At 46.3% G+C, this 21,131-nt stretch overlaps 1 protein-coding gene and 1 long non-coding RNA gene across 2 annotated transcripts in view; one reads left to right on the top strand and one right to left on the bottom strand.

Moving 5' to 3' along the window:
- Window positions 1-19,243, top strand: part of DPY19L1 (dpy-19 like C-mannosyltransferase 1) — a 73,411-nt gene extending 54,168 nt beyond the window's left edge. The window contains exons 15-22 of the mRNA XM_066238717.1: window positions 2,525-2,596; window positions 4,057-4,106; window positions 7,116-7,140; window positions 8,075-8,194; window positions 9,706-9,880; window positions 10,683-10,782; window positions 12,270-12,395; window positions 18,066-19,243. Of these exons, the coding sequence (XP_066094814.1) occupies window positions 2,525-2,596; window positions 4,057-4,106; window positions 7,116-7,140; window positions 8,075-8,194; window positions 9,706-9,880; window positions 10,683-10,782; window positions 12,270-12,395; window positions 18,066-18,222 (825 nt within the window). The 3' untranslated portion in view covers window positions 18,223-19,243. The remainder of the gene's footprint in view (window positions 1-2,524; window positions 2,597-4,056; window positions 4,107-7,115; window positions 7,141-8,074; window positions 8,195-9,705; window positions 9,881-10,682; window positions 10,783-12,269; window positions 12,396-18,065) is intronic.
- LOC136310300 (uncharacterized) lies at window positions 835-13,840 on the bottom strand. The gene is made up of 3 exons (XR_010726540.1): window positions 13,511-13,840; window positions 3,048-3,229; window positions 835-975 (listed from the first exon to the last, which is right to left on the bottom strand). It is a non-coding gene; the product is annotated as an uncharacterized lncRNA (long non-coding RNA).
- Window positions 19,244-21,131: the final 1,888 nt, after the last annotated feature.

The raw sequence follows: 21,131 nt of genomic DNA, 5'->3' as shown, positions 1-21,131 counted from the left end.
CTCTGTGTTATGGCCGATGGCTTTGACGTGTCCTGGCTGAGGAAAGGGCACGAATGATAGTGTTGGCCCTGCTGAAAGAGAGGACAGTATCTTTCAAGACATTAAAAGCATGTCCGTAGCGGGTCACGGCTTCTTCAGGAAGGTGGTAAAGGAAGGAGTGGGTACCCATCAGCAGAAGATCCGGACCTGGCAGTCGTCTTGCAGTGATGAGGACAGACCGGCCCCTCCAGCCTGAGCGTGTGAACCCCCAGTTATGTGCTGGAGAAGCGGTTCATCGAGTCCTACATGACTTCCATCACTTTGGAGAAAAAGGCAGAAGTTCCTCCCTACCTGCCATTGCCCGTGTCCACGGGCACCTTTGCAGAGCTGCTCCGGCGGCTGCACCCACTGCGTGGCGCGTCCCGTCCCGTCCCGTCCCGTGTTGGGGAAGGGGCAGTCCAACGTGATCGCACACTGATTTTGGAAAGGCACTTAAGATGCACAGTGGAGTGAGCAATGTGGTACAATCTTATGTACCTATAATTAACACACATACCTTAGTGTGTGAGAGCAAAATTTCAACAGCAGTTTCTGGGTAGAGAGAAAATCAAATTACTCAAGTTAATGTTTTTGGTAATTTGCATTTCCTGAATTTTCTATAATAATCACATTAGTTGTATTCTATTAAAAGAAAGGAAAATCCATAAGGGGATTGTTCCCTTTTAGATATGAAAATGGACTGCAACGGTATTTTAGAAGTGTAGGGAACCAAGAGAGAACATTTTTATGGCCCAAAACAGACAGTGCTGGCTAGAGCCATCTGTACATACTATGTTTGTGGGTACTTACTGTGAAACGAAGAGAGCACACTGATAAATGGGTAAGATATGGAGGTTGTTTCGGCTGGATACCCGTCTTTGACTCAGTTATCTTGAGTATCTTAAATATTTTTTGGTCTGAAGTATTTCTGTCAAAGTCTGATGTTGATCTGTTTTTCTTTGAAAGAGAAATATTTAAAAATACATTTTAAACTTTTGGAATATGCTGGTAAATTTTTTGGAGCACTTTGTTAAATTTTGTTAGATACTTTTAGACAGTTATGATACATTGCCTTTTAAGGTAGACACCTGTATTTACAACTTTTGTGACATTTGTTAGTAGTTATTAGCAAATACCTAACTTTTAATTTTTTTTTTTAATTTTTCTTTATTTATTTTTTACAGAGACAGAGAGTGAGTCAGAGAGAGGGATAGACAGGGACAGACAGACAGGAACGGAGAGAGATGAGAAGCATCAATCATTAGTTTTTCATTGTGCATTGCAACACCTTAGTTGTCCATTGATTGCTTTCTCATATGTGCCTTGACCGCGGGCCTTCAGCAGACTGAGTAACCCCTTGCTGGAGCCAGTGACCTTGGGTTCAAGCTGGTGGGCTTTTTCCTCAAACCAGATGAGCCCGCACTAAAGCTGGCGACCTCGGGGTCTCGAACCCTGGTCCTCTGCATCCCAGTCCAACGCTCTATCCACTGCGCCACCGCCTGGTCAGGCAGCAAATACCTAACTTTTAAATATTAAAAGTCTCAGTTATATGATTTTTGCTTAGATTAAGACAATTTAAAACTTACAAAATAAATATATATTTTAAAATATTAAGTGCTATGCAAATGCTTACTTATAAAGGTAAATAACAAGCTAAAAACAAAAATTCTATTAATAGGGCTTCTAACTCATGAAGTATGCGTTTTGTGTAATAAATTATCAAAACTACTTATCAAATACGGAATAATAAATGAAAGAAATCAGAAAATGCTACTCACTGTATACTTTGTAGAATTAAAATGTACCAGTATTTTTATAGAGTTGAAATGAGATTTCTCTTTGAAAACTTATTAGGGAAAGTGTACTATTTGACTCAATAATATAGAATTGTTTTGTGAGGGAAAGCGGTGGTGGTGAGCAAATCAATTGCAATTTAGAAATTTCAAGTCCAGGACTGTTGAAGACTGTGACCTCACATTACTGAGATGTGTATAGCGTTGCAATGTGTAGGGCTTTGTTATTTAAGTTCTTTCTGTACTTTTTTATCTGTCACTAAAGGAGATGCCAAAACGTTTTTATTCTTCTTGTAAACGTCAGTCATTATTTGTGTGTGTGTAGTGAGTTTGTGTGATAGGATAATGGCTAAGATTTCTACCCCCCACAAAATGTGCAGGGACAGTTCATGCCATTTGAAGGTGTTCTACCAACTGTGATGAATGTTACCCTTTCGTTAGGAAAGTGGTGTGCAAAGGGTGAACAGTAATTTCTCTAGTCACATTTTATACTTAAACGTGCTTGGGGACTGTATTTGTCAGTGTTTTCAACTCACTAGTTTGGGGAAGTTTTTTTCTATGGAAATGCATCTTCATTTTTATGATGGGGGACTGTGGTTAGATTGGACCCCAGCTGGGTGAATGCTCATGTTTCAGTTCCCTTTGTTTATTATTTAAAATGAAATTTTGTTCAAAATCACACTTTCCTCTGACAACCCATCTCTGAATTTCAGACTCCACTGAGGTACACGAAGACATTGCTGCTTCCAGTTGTTCTCATTGTGTTTATTGCCATTGTCAAAAAGGTATGTCTGTCACTTGAGAGATTTTCCTTATAACAAAACGTGTTTCTATGTAGCTGTTGTATATGCTAGGCTACATATTAATCTGACACATTTTATATGGCTTTGTTAAAACATAATCTGTATTTTCTTACTAATAGCCTCTGATGAATATTTACAAGCCTTAAACATATTCTGCAGCTTGACCTGTGGTGGTGCAGTGGATAAAGCGTTGACCTGGAACCCTGGGCTTGCCTGGTCAAGGCATCTGTGGGAGTTGATGCCTCCTGTCCCTCCCCACCCCTCTCTCTCTCTCTCTCTCTCTCTCTCTCTCTCCCCCCTCCCTTTCCTCTCTAAAATGAATAAATTTAAAAAAATAATCTGCTCTCCGCCAACTTAAGCTAGGCATAGGAAAGTGTGGCTCTAATTTTGATAGTCATGCATTTGAAAGACCAGATCAAAGAAGCTTACTGACCCAGATGCAGCCTCCGCCCAGTCCACTGCACAGCGAGAAGCCGCTGTGCCCCTCCCCTCACGGGCTGTGTCGTGCTCGGCTGTGGTCCCACGGCCCTTTCCCACCTGGTCAGCGGTGGCCAGTCAGTTTCTGCTGCGGGCCAGGCTCCCTTTGCCCTTCTGCACACTCTATGTGGGTCTGCCCTAGAAGGAGATAAAAAAACAGTCGATGTTGGCAATCCAGATGCGTTACAAGGACAGCCATCTGGATGGCTACAGATGACAAAAATGATTAATTAGATTAGGTTAAAGAAACGGAGATGTTTGAGGAAGAAAGATTCTAATGGAACAAGGATAATTATTTTCACATATTTAAAAGTCTGTCATGTGGAAATGAGATTACATTCATTTTGGCTCCTTGGAATTATGGCCAATTCCAGGAGGTAGGATCTATGACCAGAGCTGACCCGACTGACTAGCAAAGTATCATCGATACAGGCAGCAGCTGGGTGGTTCTTCTAAGAGCCGGCTTTACACCTGTCAGCAGCGCCTTAGGGGACGCCATGCCGGGGACAGGGTGTCAGGTTAGATGGCCTCCCAGTTACTGCTGACGGTGAAATGCCGCGGTTGGTTGGTTGTGCTCGTCAGTCTCTGAGCCAGTTCTCCAGGCGTGTGTGCCTGTAATTAAGGGAGGCCTTGCCGGCAGCCCGGGATGGTGGCGGTCACTGAATGAGAGTCGAAGCCAGAGGTCAGCAATGCTGACCCAGCAATGCTTTGCCACCTTCCGGGAGGTCAGTCAGTCCATCTGAGCTTGCTGCGCGTTCACACAGTGAGGACAGGACGGGGCTGCTGGGTATTGAGTGTGCTCAAGTACAAATGTAAGATTATGTTGTCGTAATTACTGCTCTCTGAGTTAGTGCTCATCTCTGTACTTTTACTTAAGTAAAAGTTTGAAAGCTAAGAAGACACTTCAGTTAAAATTTTGCTTTCCACCAAACAGCCATTTAAAATGTTTCAAAATCTATTTGCAGATTATTAGTGACATGTGGGGTGTCTTAACTAAACAGCAGACACATGTCAAGTAAGTATGCGATTAACAATTTTGTTACTCTCTCCATTTATTATAAAGTAGATAATTGCCGTGTGTTAATGGTATCATTAGTGTTGTATATCAATGTTTTCCATTGTTGTCAAAACCTCTGCTTTTCTCATTATTTCTTACCTGTGCTGAGCTCACATGTCACTCGTTCAGACAGCCAGTCCGTCTATGCAGTGTGACAGTGGCCCTGCACATAATCTGCTCCTGATGGACACAGGCTGTGCTTCGGTTTAGCAGGGACAATAAATTATTCTGTGGGTGGTTTCGGGGCCAGGGAACTGATAGATTTTTAAGAGAAGAGCAGGGAAATAAAAAGTGGACTCATACCTCATATTTTATGCCAAGTAAATTCCAGATGGAGCAAGGATTTAAATACGAGGTGGGGGTGAAACCTGAAGATGAACCAAGAGATTGCTTTGCTTTTATAGTTTGAGGATTAGGGAGTGCTTGTTAAGGACTACATAAAACCTGTAAGCTAGAAGGAGAGATGACAGGGTGATGGGAGACACGCTTTGGTTTGGTAAGATACTATAAGCAGTGTTCAAGGGTTTAAAAGACAAATTTGGGAAGATATATGTAATGTGTGACAAAGGGCTAATGATCATCATATATAAAGAAGTTCTATAAAGTAATAAGGATAATGGTTAAACCACAGTAGGAAAACAAGTGAAGGATACAAACAGGCAACTGAGAGACAAATCAATTCTCATCTCCCTTTCCTGCTGCCCTCCTGCCATGCGGACCCCCTTTCTTCTGCTCTTGACCCGTGGCATGGTGTCCCCTGCCTCTGCCGTGGGCGGTGGCTGTGCCCCAGTCCGTAACTGTGCCCCCACTCCCCACAGCCTTTCATTGTCCTTAAATGTCACCGCCTCCGGGAAGCCTTTTCTGGGCGGCTTCCTTGTTATCTTCACCGTGACCCCCTTTGTGTTGCTCTCAGCGTTGATCACCATTTACGCTTAAATATGTATCTCCTAAAATTTGACAGTCCGCAGCAAAACATAGGGCGGGGCTGTTCTCTAACCTGCAGCTCTGTTCATGCACGTGCATGCTCTGAATGTGCTCATGGGGACGCAGAGACAGCGGCACGGAGGTGCCCATGGGGGGGGGGGAGGCGCGAACAGTGGAAGACACTGAAACGTCCACGAGGGAGGGGTTGGTGTCATTCCGACCCACTCACAGACGAGTGCTAGCCATCTTCATGGAAATACCTCATCATTCATCATCGAGTACAGAAGTTACAGAACAGTGTATAGGATGATTCTAGTTTGTTCACAGCGTGAAGGTTGTGCATGTTGATCTGTGCGTTGGAAGGTTCTGGAAGGATAAGACCTGTAATGGTGGAGAGCATGGAAGTGGCAGATGGAGTGAAGGAAGCTTTCATTCCTCCGTGGTTTTGTCAGATTTTTTTTTAGGGGGGTAGAGGTTGTTAAGGTTTTGTGTCCGCATTTTCTTTTATCACTTGAATACACACAGCCTTATCTGTAATTCTCACACCTACAAATATTGCCAGCCAGCATGAATTACTGCAGGCACCCCGAGACAGCCCTGGTTCTCATTTAGAAGCCATTTGCTTGTAGCCTTGTAGCGGGCCCTTGTTTATACCTGAACCTTTCCAGGGCAGAGGAAAGAGCTTCCGCCAGGTGATGCCAACATTTCTCTTCGTTTGAGAAGGAAGTTTCCCTGAAGAGCTTGGGAAAGTGTGATGGACTAGGGTTCCACGAGGTCGTGGCCGTGGTCCTCAGCTGCAGAGGTGAAAGGCGGACCCAGGCAGAGCCGCCGCCCCTCGGGAACATCCCAGCTGTGGGAATCCCCACAGAGTACCCTGAGCAGAGTGGGGTTCACCTCAAGGATGGCCAGAGCTCTTTCCTGCGGGGAGGATGGCACGCTGACATAAGCACTTAAGGCGTGAGCCGCGTGGAAAAGGAGGGGGAGAGGGGACAGCTCAGTGATCGGAAGCGAGACCAGCACCCTCTGTGGTTGCTTCTCCTCTCCTTCGACGCCTGTGAGCTGTGGGAGGGCGAGGGCTGCCGTCTGGCTTCCTGCCGTGTCCAGGGTCATCCGTGCCCAGTGAGATGAGTGGGCGGGTGGACCCGTACGCTGCACTCCTGAAGGGCTCATTGCTGCAGGGAGAGTCAGATGACAGATGAACCAATGACAGAGCTGTTTTCCACGAGGGGAGGAAAGGGAGGTGAAGTAGAAGCTGTGGGGGAGAGGGCAGTGAATATGGGGGTCGGGGGCACCTCTCTGCGGCTGCAGGGAGCAGCGTTCGCCTCGTGTGACTAGTGATGGAGAGGGAATGGTTGAATAGGAGTGTCGGGACGAGCGGGGAGAGCAGCGTGGGGAGACTGTGGAGCAGGTCAGGGATCTGAGCGTCTATTCTTTTACAAAAGGAGCCATTGGAGGTTTTGAGGAAGGGAGAGGCTTGGCTGGATTCCATGTCCAAGATTGCCGTCCCCGCTGTGGCGGCATCTCTGGGGGTGGGACGCAGAGCCAGATAGGAGGAGGACAGGCGGGCCCCTGAGCACGCCTCCTTCCCCAGGGAAGTCCGGCTGTCGTTAAGGCGAAAGGTGGACGTTTGAGGCTATTTGTCCATCCCAGAGATGCTGCTGTGAGCATTCTCCCATGTGGCTTCCAGTGTATGGGGGGCTGGGGGACCCTGGGGTGGGAAGCGGCACGGTGAAGGCAGAGCCCCCACTCTGCTGGGGTGTCACCAGGGAGGTGTCTGACACCCGCGGCGGGCCGGTCACTGGCCTGATCCATTTCCATGAAGTCAGGTCTTCTGTATGTGCAGCGCGTTCTCACTGCCCCCAACGCCTGTCTGCAGAGACGTGGCACAGTGTTGGGTTATAACCCTTAGTATGTGGATTTACGTACCTGTGTCCCAAGGGAATATTACAGAAGTTATAACACTTGTATTCGTAAGACAAAAATGCGGATATTTGAGGTAAGTGTATCCACAGTGATTTAATAGTATTTCCTTTTCCATTTCAGAAAGCACCAGCTTGATCACGGAGAGGTAAAGACTGCACGTTCCTAAAATGTAGCTTATTGTAATGTTGGTATACGTTTGGACTTTCCTTTCTAATTCCAGCTTCTAAGTTTATTAGTAAAGGTCACCCGTTATCTTCAGAATAGGCCTGCAGGGCTTTTATGAGACTCCTACAAATAAGATCATTGATTTGTTAAGTCGGAAGCTCATCTGGTCCTCCCCGATCACCCTCCCGGTAACAGCCGTTCATTTCTGGGGCCCATTTAGAGGCCTTGGGACTCTGGCAGGACTGGAGGTCACTCTCCTCTCTGCTCCAAACCTTGCCTGGGGTTTGGAGGTGTGACTAGTTGCTGCTCACATCTCCTGGTGACTCAGCCTGTTTCTTTGGTATGTTTTTGTTGTTGTTTTTGTTTTTAAATTGAGGTATAATTGACATGTAATGTATTATAGTTTCAGGTCTATAACATAATGATTCGAATGTGTATACATTGCAAAATGATCGCCACAGTAAATCTAGTTAACATTTGTCACCATACTTACAAAAATTACTGTTTTTTTCCTTATGGTGAGGGCTTTTAAGATCTACTTTAAGATCTACTATCTCAGCAAAAGCACGATGACTCTAGTTAATTAATGACACAGGGTTGCAGACCTTGAACAGCAGTTGCCCTTGCTCCTGCTTGCCTGCTTTGACCTGAGGGAGCACCAGGCGGGTCCAGAAACGGGGGCGGGGGATATGAGGGGCGGCTTTGTGAACAGAGGGGGCGGCAGAGTTACAGAGCTGCTTGATTTAGAGACGTTACAGTTGTAGCCCTCAGGCGACATGGAGAAGCTGGAAAGTGAACTTTAAGGCTTGTTTATTAAATTAAAGTATTGTTTCTATAGAAAAGCACCATTTTCTGTATAGTCACTGTTTTAACAGTCTATTCTTAAGCTTCACAGTACCTTCTTTTCCTTTCAGCTGGTTTACCATGCCTTGCAGCTGGTTGCGTACACAGTCCTTGGGATTTTGATTATGAGACTGAAACTCTTTTTGACTCCACACATGTGTGTTATGGCTTCCTTAATCTGCTCGAGACAGGTGAGGTGACGGCCACGTTGGCACTGTGACAATTCTACAGCCTTGGTGATTGAGGGGCCCTAAGCTAGTATTGAATTACTCAAAGTTCTTGAAATTATTACTGTTAAAGTTCTTCATGGTTTTGTGCTAATTATTCCTCAAAAGTCAGAACTGTTATTCTCTATTCTTCTAACTTCTAAGATAGTGCCTAACGAACAGCAGTGAGTACAGTGAGTTCATGACTGGCCAGTGCGGACGGTGATAGAAGGCAGCTTAACTGTAGAAATCAAGTTTTTGTTTTTACATTTATATCACAAAGAATTCTAACAATTAATTTTAAGTTATAAGTATTTTCAAATTATCTGTTCTTTCCGTATTAAGATTAATTTTTTTTTCATTGAGTACCTCTGTGCATGCAAATGTGCACTCAGTGTCAATGCTTTTCAAAACTGAGCTGAAGCCATGCTGGCTATTTGGTGCCCACCCTTCCCGGGTAGCTGCCCCCTGCTCTGTATTCACAGTTCTGCTTGCACAGGGTCAGCTGGGCACCAACCAGGGTACAGCAGCCGAGCCTCCTTTAAACTTAGCACTATTGACTAAGCGTCCAGACCACGTTCTAGGGGTAAGGTGGAGAGGTTAGACGGAAAAACCCAAAAGCGAATGGTTCTGCATTTGCTCTCACAAAGCCGTCTTCAAGAGAGAACGACAGACAGAGTAGTGTTATTGAGAGTGGGCTCCGTGACTGTGGAGAAAACCAGCCAGGCTCAAGGTTCCAGGCACAGTGTTGTGAAGTTAGTGAGGTGTTGCTTTCTGGAGCCTGGCAGAGGGCGAGGTTGCTGTTCCCGGCCCCTCCCAGCCCCTTGGGCCCACAGGAAGGGAGGCTGGTTGGGAGCTTCTCCCCTCAGCCCCACCTGCAGTGTCCCTGACGACCACAGACACCCCGGGCTGGCCTCACGGTGCGCAGTGCTGCGTGCACAGGGCCCGCACCGAGGAGGACCCTGCACCAGCTTCATGCTCTGTTGTTGCTTTTTTTTTTTTTTTATCTTAGTCTTCAAACAGGGGCCCCACAATGTCATTTTGCCGTGAGCCTGGCAAGTTTTGTAGGTAGGCTGGGTGTTGCCTGGCTCTGGGCGTTGCCTGGCTCTGGGCGTTGCCTGGCTCTGGGCGTTGCCTGGCTCTGGGCATAGAGAGGGCAAGCAGAGAGAAGAGCATCTTAAGTCATGTCCCACTTGTACGAGGCTGATGGTGGGGTTCTTCTTATTCCTAAGTCACTGTTTCTAGAACTTGGCGTTGCCTGGCTCTGGGCATAGAGAGGGCAAGCAGAGAGAAGAGCATCTTAAGTCATGTCCCACTTGTACGAGGCTGATGGTGGGGTTCTTCTTATTCCTAAGTCACTGTTTCTAGAACTTTTCTGTGGGGCAGTTAACGCTTTATCTGGGACTCTTGCAGAGGCTTGTTGTTCTTGGGAAGAACTTTTGCTTACTGGATACATGCTGCTTTCCACTAACAACGGGCCTCTGACTTGCTTCCAGCTGTTTGGATGGCTCTTCTGCAAAGTGCATCCTGGTGCTGTGGTTTTTGCTCTGTTAGCAGCGATGTCCATACAAGGTTCAGCAAATCTGCAAACCCAGTGGAACATTGTAGGCGAGTTCAGCAATTTGCCTCAAGAAGAACTTATAGAATGGATCAAATACAGCACCAAACCAGGTAAAAAAGCAGTATTCAGGCAGTGCTTTACCCCAGTTTTATACATCACTGCAAAGTCTACGCTGCTGACAGTCTTACTGTTTCTAATCAGTGCTGCTTCTAGATTTCCCAGAGAGAACTGTCACTCTTAAGTGGTTTGCAAAAGAAATACTATGCATAGTTTCTTAGTTTTTTGCTATTTTGCATAAATTCTAATGTTTTCAACGTTTTACATGCCATAATTTAAAGTACATTTTATGCTTATTTTCTTAATGAATTTTTAATCTTAGCCTTTTAGATTCCTTCTTGAAATGAACTCGTGGAATCTTCATGTTTAAAGGGGGAGATTTTATTGTCATTTGAGTATCAAATGACTGAATGTTAAATCGTCTTCAGAATTTTTTGGTGCCATAAAAATCTTAGGCAATTTGATACTTCTTTTTTCAAATCAGGAATGATATCCAAAATGTTTTTAAAAAGTTCTCCTGTTGAGATGATGAGACTTTGCCTTCCCAGGAGAGTGGTCTACCCAAGCGTGGTCGTTGGTTGCTACTTTATTAGCCATCAGACTTTGTTCTGGTTCTGCCACCTGATCTTTAAGTCACAAATCTCTTCCGACCCCCGCTCCCCAGCCGGGCCCCCGCTCCCCAGCCGGGCCCCCGCTCCCCAGCCGGGCCCCCGCTCTCCAGCCGGGCCCCCGCTCCCCAGCCGGGCCCCCGCTCCCCAGCCGGGCCCCCGCTCCCCAGCCGGGCCCCCGCTCTCCAGCCGGGCCCCCGCTGTTTGGAGCTGGGCGTCTTGCTCAGACTTGCTTCCTGCTTTGCAGACGCCGTGTTTGCGGGCGCCATGCCCACGATGGCGAGTGTGAAACTCTCTGCTCTGCGCCCCGTTGTGAATCACCCACATTACGAAGATGCAGGTTTGAGGTTAGTGCACAGTTCTCATGTTATTGAAAAGAAGTTTTTCATCAAACAGTGAGAGAAAAAGAGCAAAATAACCAGAGAAACCTCAAAGAGGATTACGGTGGCCTGGGGTTTACGGAGTTGGGGGAGGGGTGCTGGAATCAGACGCCACATTAGAGACAGAGCTGGTGAGGCTCCGTCGGGCACCACAGTGACAACCCATGGGGCTATCTTCTCTGCAGGCAGCAGAGAAGTCACACCTGCCACTTTCAGGAGGCTGACAGGGCTGCAGACCATGCAGGCTCTTGTCATTCATCATCATCCTCCTCGAGTTCCCCTGAGGGTTCATCAGCCTGTAGTTTCTGTGAAGTTATTTTGGGGCCATTTTTTTCTTGAGTTCTTAAGAGTTAGTTGAAATGGCATCCCATCAAAGAGGGTTTTAACCAATATAACATATTAGAATGGTCTTGTTTTTTGTTTTTACTGTTTTTCTTCATAAACACAAAGTATGTTCCCTTTGAAAAGAAATAGATTTTATTTTTGTGCAATTTCTAGGTTAGGTTAAGTTATTAATTTCTTAAGGGACCAGGTGAATCTTGTTAATATATTTTTTCTGACATTGGGGCATACAATTTATAAATAAAAAGTTTTTTCATTAAAAACAAATCAATTCTGGCAAGCTAATTTCCAGAGAAGTTACAATGAATAAACTAAAAAAATCTAGGACTCAAACAGAGAGCCACCAAATGCCAGTTGTTGGCATGAAGTTGGGGCTGCCACAGCTTTCAAGGGGTCCCGCAGCCGAGCCTGTGGGGCGCACCCCCGTCCGCATACAGGGCCTACTCTTACTGGTGATGCAGTGATGGGGAATTTAAAACGACACGAGCAGACAGACCGACTGAAAGCCCAAGCGTGGCCCTGGCCGGTTGGCTCAGTGGTAGAGTGTCAGCCTGGCGTGCAGGAGTCCTGGGTTTGATTCCCGTCCAGGGCACACAGGAGAGGCGCCCATCTGCTTCTCCACCCCTCCCCCTCTCCTTCCTCTCTGTCTCTCTCTTCCCCTCCCACAGCCAAGGCTCCATTGGAGCAAAGGTAGCCCGGGCGCTGAGGATGGCTCTATGGCCTCTGCCTCAGGCACTAGAATGGCTCTGGTTGCAACAGAGCAACGGCCCAGATGGGCAGAGCATCGCCCCCTGGTGGGCGTGCCGGGTGGATCCCGGTCGGGCACATGCGGGAGTCTGTCTGACTGTCTCCCTGTTTCCAGCTTCAGAAAAATCCAAAAAAAAAAAAAAAGAAAGCCCAACCATGGCAGCCCCTTCTCCAGGGACCCCCATGCCACCTTTCCTCCCGTTTCTTTCGACCTGCTGCTGCCCCGAGCAGGACTCCTGTGAAGAGCTGTGACCTGGGTCTCCTGTGTCATCCTTCTGCTAGCCCCATTCAGTGCTTTCTTCCAGACAGATCGATTGCACCCTTTGAATCGCCACCGTCTTCTGCCCAATTCATCTCTTCTACAGAGCCAGGACGAAGATCGTGTACTCGATGTACAGTCGGAAGGCAGCGGGGGAGGTGAAGCGCGCGCTGACAAAGCTGCAGGTGAATTACTACATCCTGGAGGAGTCGTGGTGCGTGAGGAGGTCCAAGTGAGTACTCCACAGTGAACGCCCCTGATCTAGAAGAGCAGAGCTGTTTGACTCCGTGGCAGGGGCTTTGCTAAGGCGCATGTGTGAGGTGCACCTCACGTTTAGCAAAGTATAAGTGGAAACAATTTTCTAAGATAACTATTTGAATTGGAGTATTTTTCTGTTCCAGGCATTATAAATATGTTTCCTTGATAATGATTTGCACATGAACGCTTCCTTAAAGGTATTAGATAGGCACCGATTGATAATTTACTGAATTATTCTTATTTGCCTGTGATATTTAAAAAATCTTTTATTTTAAGTTGGCTATATTTTCTTTCAGAAGACTTGCGGAGTCTGAGACTGAATAATGGAGAGTCGCGTTGTAATAACGTTTAGTCGGGCGCTGAGGGTCAGGACCCCCTTTGTCCCCACCGCATCCCTGCACCCCATATGGCCTGTGGTGGCCGGACGCCCAGCGTCAGCTTGGACGGGATATGCCCTCTTGCTGTGGCACATCTTATTTGAGTGGGAAACTAACTTTACTCTGGCCCATATGCTCTTGGGTTTAGTTTTTTTAAAAAAACCTGCATTCACAACAGCACGGCAGCCAGAGTTAGTAAGGCCTTGGGGCGACAGTGCGTCCGCGCTGCCCGCGTAGCTGCGCCTGGTGGCCCGGCAGCCGGTGACAGCAGCCCGCCATCGAGCCAGCGGAGCACTGGCCTCGGGAGGAGCGAGACACGAGCAGCCGCATCAGAAGTCAAGGTTGTTTTATGGAATGCTGTTATCTTACTAATTCTCACTGCTCTTTAAGCAGAAGCCTTCAGGAGATCCCTGTACCTGTGGCTTAGTCACACTAAGTCACCATGAATTTCAGTGACACACATGGGTGTTAAGAAAAAGTATTAAATACTGACTCCGGAGTAAAAATTGTTCTGACACAGTTTGCCCGTCAGCATTCCCCACAAGGAGACTCGAACAGTGTTGCCTGTTGAAGGGTGTTTCTATGACTACATCCTGAGGGACCTGAATTAAATTGGGATCTATAGAAAATGTTGTTGTTCTTAGGGTCATAATTTAGAAAATGCTTTAAGTCCTTTTGAACATAGGAATGTATATGAAATTCACACACTCACCTTTAATCAACTGTGTTGTGTAAGCTGAGGACAGAAACGCTGTGAGCCTGCGCCAGTGATTTCAGGAGGACGTGGGACTGAGCGCACGGGGCTGGCGCTGCCCCTGTGCTCTCAGCTCCTGGTGGAGCCGGCCGTCCGCACTGCGATCTGCTCCGTCACCGTGGGCCTCACTCTCCAGTTCGGCTGCGCCAGCCTGAGCCAACTGTAGGTCACCTGGACAGAAATGTCATGTTTCATGACCTTCCCCCCAGCCAATGACGAGCCTGGGGTCAGGATTGTTGATTTTTATCCTGACCCTTGCATAGTATTCTGAATACGTGGAAATTATAGAGGCTGGGTGCTTTATGTTCTAAGACAGTGATTTTCAGCTGTGTGCCGTGTGAATTTTTAAAACATTGATACCTGACTGTTCAGTCGGGAGGCACTGACCTCTTCCCTTAGATTGTCAAATAAAAAAATAACAACAACCAGCACAATAGCTGTCCAGTGTGAATGCTCTGTCTGGAACCATAACTACATAGGTCATGTAATAGAGCTGCATCTTATTGGTCATGTTGCATAATAAGTTTGCGTCTGATCAGTTAAGTCTTAGTACCAGCAATCCTTATATACAAGTATAGGTACCTAATTTTTTAAAAGTCACATATTATCTTTTGTAAATCAATCAATACTATACCTCTTTTTTGTCATATCGGCAAAAAATATATTTTTTGGCGTTCTGCAGTTTTAGTCATCAGTTTGTGTGTGCTACGAGATGAAAGAGGTTGGAGATGGCTGTCCCGAGATGTGGAGGGAGCTGGCTCCCAGGGTGGCGTGACTGCAGGTGTCCTGTCCTGAAGGCAGAGTGCTGCTCTGGACACGAGAGGGATGAGGAGACGACGTTAGCAAGTGTGGCCGTAAATCTGCACACAAACGAAGTCAGCGCGAACTAGCTGGCTCAGGTCATCCTCATCTAGAGCTCGCTGATGGCCCTACGACTGAGATTGGGGTGCGGGTTGCTGATTCCCCATCACGACCTCGACTTGCCCTTGTGTGCATTCAGGCAGGAGTGGAGAGCCAGGAAGCCGGGGGAGGGGCTCTCTCTGATCTGTCCTCCCCCCTCAGTAACTCAGCACTCCGTCTACTGCAGGGGTTCAGCCAGACGGTGGCCGCGCTCAGGAAGCCTGAGATGGGGGACTCTGCTGAACCTGAAACAAAACGCAGCATGCTTTCTGTCCCCACAGGGAAGCAGATGGACAGCTGGGGGGGGGGGGGAGAAAGCTGGTATTAGTGCCTGCATTTGCGGTGGAAGAGCTGAGTTTCCTGATGGACTTCCCACCCGCATTGGGACCCTCTTGACTGCCTAGGCCCTCACGCGCAGTCCTGTGACGCGGGCCGGAGGCAGCTGTGTGTTACGGGAACGGAAAAATGTGTCAGAGCTGGGGGTGGGGGGTGGGAATGCACACAGGAGAGTGAAAGCAAGGGACACTAATATTTACCTAGTGTTGGACCGTGCCCGCTCTCGGCTGAGCCCTAGATTATGTGATCTCATTTACAAGTGGCTTAATTGTGTGCCTTGATTATTCCTTAAATACTTGACACCATGCGTTCAAATAGACGTACAAAGCTACAAACACAAGTCGTAGATGAGCTTTTAATGAACTACTCTTTATTTTCAGTTCTCTGCTTTCTTTCCCATTAATCCCAATAATAGAAGGTGAGGTGAAATTAAAATAAATGGATTCAGAGGAAAATTATTGAGGTTTGCACTAATGCCGCTTGAAGCGGCCTCTGGCTGCCCGGGGAGCCCCCGGGACTCAGGGTTAAAGAACGCCACACAGAGGCAGACAGAGCAAAGGCAGCTCTGCCCTAGTTCCTCCCAACAGCAGCCCAGCCCAGGAGCTGGAGAGTGTCTGCTCGCTGCATAGTTTGCTCTCTGCTGCCATTGGCCTGCAGTGTGGCAACCGCTTGCCCTTGGCACGTGTGGGAAAATGAAACGGTGGAAAACCCAAGCCCGGTCCTGTTATCACATGTGCTCAACGTTGGTGGCACCTGCTGTCAGCTGGAGTGTGCAAAAGCGCGCCGAACGCTCGCCATGGGCACACTCACCGGGCAGACCTTTTGTGGAAATAATTAGACGGAGGCAACATGAAAATTGATAGCCCTTTGTCATAAGGATAGTGCTTCTTCTAGAAGCTTAGCTTGCAGAAAGAGAGAGGCACAGAAATGTTTATGTAAGCATTGTTTTATTATGGTAAATGGGAAACAATTAAAATATCCATTAAAGAGTGGTTAAATAATACATAGGAGTACTAGCAACAACTAACAAGAATAAAGTAGGTCTTTATGTAATGAGATGGAAAATGGCCCCATTTTATCAGCGTGTGAGGAACCCCAGAACAATGTCTTTGTTGTGAAAGCACCCCCGGGGGGGCAGTGGTGTATGAGCATGTCCGTGCCCGCGTGTCTGAGTGTGTGCCTGAATGTGTGTCTGAGTGTGTGTCCGAGTGTGTGTCTGAGCGTAGATCAGCATGCTCTCGCAGAACGTGTTGGGCTGTCCACAGACATCACCACTGACAACAGCACTGGAGGTGACGGTGACTTTCTTACTTTGATAGGTCTATTGTGGCACTTTTCAGATGATTAATTACTTTTCAATTAAAGATGCTGATAGAAGGGAAAAGGGTTGCATTCCTGTCATCTGGCCCTCCTGGTGGCGGGCAGGGGAGGATGACCACTGGGAATAAGGGGACTTGCGGGGAGTAGTTTTGTCTCATTAAAAAGAGTGAAGCAACTATGACAAACCGTAAACAGTTGTCAATGCTGTATAATTTTCCTTGTATTTTTCTGTTTTGTTTTTGTTTGTTTGTTTTTAATTCTCAAAGAGCGAATAAGTAACAGTGACCTTCTTTTACCCTTTCTGATTTTATTGCTATTTTGGAAGAGTCCAGCCTGTTGTCTTGTAAGGATGTCCCATATCTGCATTTGTCTGATTTACTCCTCAGGATTAGTTTCCGTTTGGCTAACCTCGGCAAGAGAGGGTGTTGTACTGTTCATCCCGTCTCTTCAGGAAGTAAACATCACTGTGTTCTGTCATCAGTGATGCTAAGTTCGATCACTTCATTGAAGTTTTGTCCTCCCACTCTCCAGTTTAAGGAAACACATTGCCTTTATGATGAATAAGAAGTCTGTAGAGCGATACTTAGAGGCCATTTGTTGCTACTCTTTTTCCACAACCTTTCACCAAATATTTCTTGCACCTAGTTTTTATTCTTGCCTGAATAAATTATTACGTTAGTGATTATAATGAGGCAATACAGATTTGAATAATATGTTACTTACTGATTAGTGGGTGTAAGGATGAATTTGATAAATAATAATGGAACCAAGAGCTATTAGGCTATCTATATGGAAAAAGTTAAAATTAACTCTCTACGCCATACAGGAAAATTCCAGATGAGTTATAGGGATAAATGTGAGAAGCAAAGCCTAAACTTTTATAGGAGAGTATACAATGTGTAGATGATAGGGAAGAATTCTTTCAACAAGACATAAAAATCATAAGCCCTGTAAGAAAAGACGGACATTTTGGAATTTAATAACATAAAAATCTTCAGTACTGTATACAAAAGCCAAAAAAAAAATTATGAACCTAGTAAATCCCAACAATTATATTTACAATATCTTTTATTTTTTATTTTTTTTTATTCATTTTTATAGAGAGGAGAGGGAGAGACAGAGACAGAGAGAGAGGAGAGACAGAGACAGAGAGAGAGAGAGAGAGAGAGAGGAGAGACAGAGAGAAGGGGGGAGGAGCTGGAAGCGTCAACTCCCATATGTGCCTTGACCAGGCAAGCCCAGGGTTTCAAACCAGCGACCTCAGCATTTCCAGGTCGACGCTTTATCCACTGCGCCACCACAGGTCAGGCTAGTTACAATATCTTGAAGAACTGATTTGGGCAAGTATCACATAAATACCATTTTATTTCTATTATTGTTTAAAAAATATATTGCCTTTGAGATTTAATTATGCATTTAGTGAAGATGTGAGGTTGAGACTATGGGATTTCCTTGGAGTTGACTCACTCTGGATGCAGTTAAAGGGAAGTTGCCTAAATACGAACTGAGTGTATTTGCTGATTATAATTTTTAAAATTAATGTAATATGGTACCTCTTACTGGATGCCGGGCACGATTCTAGACACAGTCTGCCTCCCAGTTCTCATAACACGGCTGCACCGTGGTGTTTCTCGTTTCACAGATGTGGGGGTGAGGTTGAGTGAACCGTACAAACCCCCATTTGGGGGCGTAGTCGAGGCGGAATTAACCAGGATCTTAACCCCCTCGCTGGCGTTCCAGTGGTCTGGAGGTCGGTTTCTTTCTTTAGAACCGCCTTTGCGGTGTCCCCTTCTTCTGAGAAGGATTTGCGGCAGCTGACAAGGATAGGATTGTTTAAAAACTGAGTTAACCTGAGCAGGAGGAAGGGAAGGAGGGCAGGAACGCAGTGTGCTGGTCTCTCTGCCGTCGTGGGCCACGCGTTGACTTCTGACCTGCGCGTGGCGCGTTTATCTTCCAGGCCTGGCTGCAGCATGCCCGAGATCTGGGACGTGGAGGACCCCGCGAACGCCGGGAAGCCCCCCTTGTGCAACCTGCTGGTGAAGGACTCCGAGCCTCACTTCACCACTGTGTTCCAGAACAGTGTTTACAAAGTCTTGGAAGTGATAGAAGAGTGACCGCGGCCCCCGGGAAGGACATCAGCCCTGGTCTCAATGTTTTGCTAGTAACTCATGCCTTGTTTTAATTCAGATCCCAAAAACTTTTATGGCTAACTGTCTTCAGATAGAAAATGTTTATTTGGTCTATTTGAATGTCATTCTGATTGTAAAAATATGTATATCATTATCAATTGGGTACTATTTCAACACACCCCTTAAAATTTGCTATGCAAATGAGTATATGCTTATATTTGACTTAAATATTTGTGCTAAAATGAACAAAGCTACCTGTATACAAAATAGGATGGATTATGACAACAATGACAGGAAAATGTAGTCAATTCTAACCTACATAGGGGCCGATTTTACAGCTTATGGACTAGTAATGCCCCTTGCTTTTGTTTCTGCCTCTTGCTCTTGTTTTTGGGACGTTCCAGTGGTCATGTCCCTCCTTAGCCATCTCGTCCCTGTCATTAAGAGTTGATGGGGCTGACATGGGTGTTTACTACATGGATTTACCTGTTTATTTCCCTTCTTGTTTATTTGTCCTCTGTTGCTCTTGTTAACGAAGCATTTTCTGGCCATTATTAATCCAAACTCTTGGACCTAGTGGTCAGGACCAAATTCCTGTGCCAACCAACAGTGTGGTATTAGCTTGTCATCTCTAAGTATCTCTTCTTCCCCCCACTCCTCCCGATAATCTTTGTCAAATAAGTGGTATTTACTCATTTAGTTTCTAATCAAGTACTTATTCTTGGTTAAAAAAAACTTAATGGCAATTGTGTATTTTCTCATTTTTAGTATTATTCAAAAGTGTATATTTTAATACCTTTAAACCACTTTAAAAATTTTTCATGTTTAATGGTAGTTTTAAGAAAAAGTATTTTGAACAACCTCAGATGTAATGCAGCAAGAAACTAATGTATATTTCTGCAAACATGATGTAGAGTGGAACAGGAGACATAGTGTGTTATAATTTTTCTTTTTCTGTTAAGATATAATAAAACATGACTAATTTTTCTGTCAAAAAGGAAATGAATACTAAGTGAATAGAGTTTTTATATTTTACTTTTAAAATTTCCTGTCTTTAATAAGACAAAGCCTTAAGCCTTATAATTTTGGTTCTAAAAACCATTTTAGTATGAGGAATGAATATATTCAGCCTTTCTCTTCATTGTTTTGTTCTTATTTATTTTTATTTTGAAAATTTTCCAAACCCGCTTTGCCTTCCTAGTAGGAATTTTTGTTTTCTAGAAGTTAATTTGTGTGAAATGAGATTTTTGAAAGCAGTGAATCCCTTACAGCTCTGAGAAATGTTTTGAAGATTTTAAATTCAAAGCCGACCATGCCTCTGGCAGACTACGCATTTAGTTACACAGTGTTCTCTCGATTAACCGCAGGCAGGCCAACCTCATCGGGGACTGTCCCTGCGACCCGGGTCCTCGGGGAGGGTTCCGGGCCCCGCCCAGGAACCGCTCGGCTCTGTTGTCGCCCTGCTTCTCCCCAGAGCCCAGGGCGGGGCCTGGCTGGGCGGCTCTCACTGAGAGCCCCTGGCAGAGTGTGCGGCCCCGCCCACCCCAGCCCACGCTTCCCGGGACCTCCTCCCAGCCCCCACCCCCCATTCTCTGTCCTCAGGTTCCCGCCCGTCTTCCTCGCTAGCTGGGTGACTTCTATTTCTTGGGTTTTGGCCAGTTTCAGAAAGCAGGGAAGCAGCGGGGGGCTTGTGGCTAGGACTAGGGTTTGAGCAATGACGCCCCAACCCGGCAGAATGGCAGAGGCCCTGGGAGGGCGGGGTCGCGGGCAGGAGGGGCTTGCTCGGCTCTCTCCGCAGCTGCTGCTCGCCCACCTGGGCTGTTTGTACATTCAGCTGCATTGTTTTTTTAAAATGGTACTTTTAAAGTTCTTCTCTATTCTTCCCACCTCCCAATCATTCCCTTCCTAATGAGTGCACATGTAACAGTTGGAACTTCTGTACAGGAGAAGCGTTAATATACTGTTACAGCTGTTTCCTGAGCTGGAAACAGTAGAAGTAGTCAAGTGTGCTTGCTGTCAGAAGGTGACCTGTAACAGTGTTTATTGATGTAACTCCCCAGCAGCTCTGGTTCCGTCACAGGCTGGACTGTGAGAACAGAGGCCCGGGGCCACTCTGCACCTCAGCCCTGCTCACATCTGGTGGCAGCTGGTGCTGTAGACTATGAGTCTCTTTTATGGCAACATAGTGTAGTGGTGGGTTTGATACACATGACAAAGCAGTATTAACGCTGAGTATTTTACGCATTTTTAGCATTGCAAAATATTTTTGTTTTACTGTGAGGATGGGAAGGACAGGCTAGGCGGCGGTACAAACAGCTGTTCCTGCGACAGGAGGACCCACAGCTGGGGCGGTGTTTCTATGAAAAGATAAGCCCGGAAACACCTAGCAGCTGCGTGGTAAGGCGACGATTTTAAAGAGAAAGTGAAAGGCCGCATCAGGAATAAAGTGATACTACATAGGAGTGTTGTATTTTTATGAATTTTATGCCAGTTGTATACATATACTATGTATGTTAAATAAAAAAGATGAAAATACAGAAAGTGGGTTTCTTTAACTGTTGTTTTTATTCCCCCCCCCTGACTGGGCACGTGCATGGTCAGCCTCACCGTGTGGTCAGGTGCCCGGACAGCCTGCGGGGGGCACCGCCCTGAGTGATTGGACAGCCTGTGACAGCGGGCCTCCGCTCCAGTGGGGGCCGGGGGCACCCACCCTCCTCTCACAGCCTGGCATGACGCACCTCCCTGACTTCATCATGTACGTCACAGGACACAGTCGTCCTTTAAAGCCATGCTTCGGGGATAATTCCAGAGCTGCTGAACGCTCTGCCTCCTACGTGAAACCACAGTTTGGCCTCGTGGCATTTCCTGAGTCACAGCTCCATGTGTTTCCCTAG

This window comes from Saccopteryx bilineata, chromosome 7 (genome assembly GCF_036850765.1).
Source record: "Saccopteryx bilineata isolate mSacBil1 chromosome 7, mSacBil1_pri_phased_curated, whole genome shotgun sequence".
Lineage (NCBI taxonomy): Eukaryota > Metazoa > Chordata > Mammalia > Chiroptera > Emballonuridae > Saccopteryx > Saccopteryx bilineata.
The sequence above is the reverse complement of the archived record's forward strand: the minus strand, read 5'-3'. Positions and strand labels throughout refer to the sequence as shown.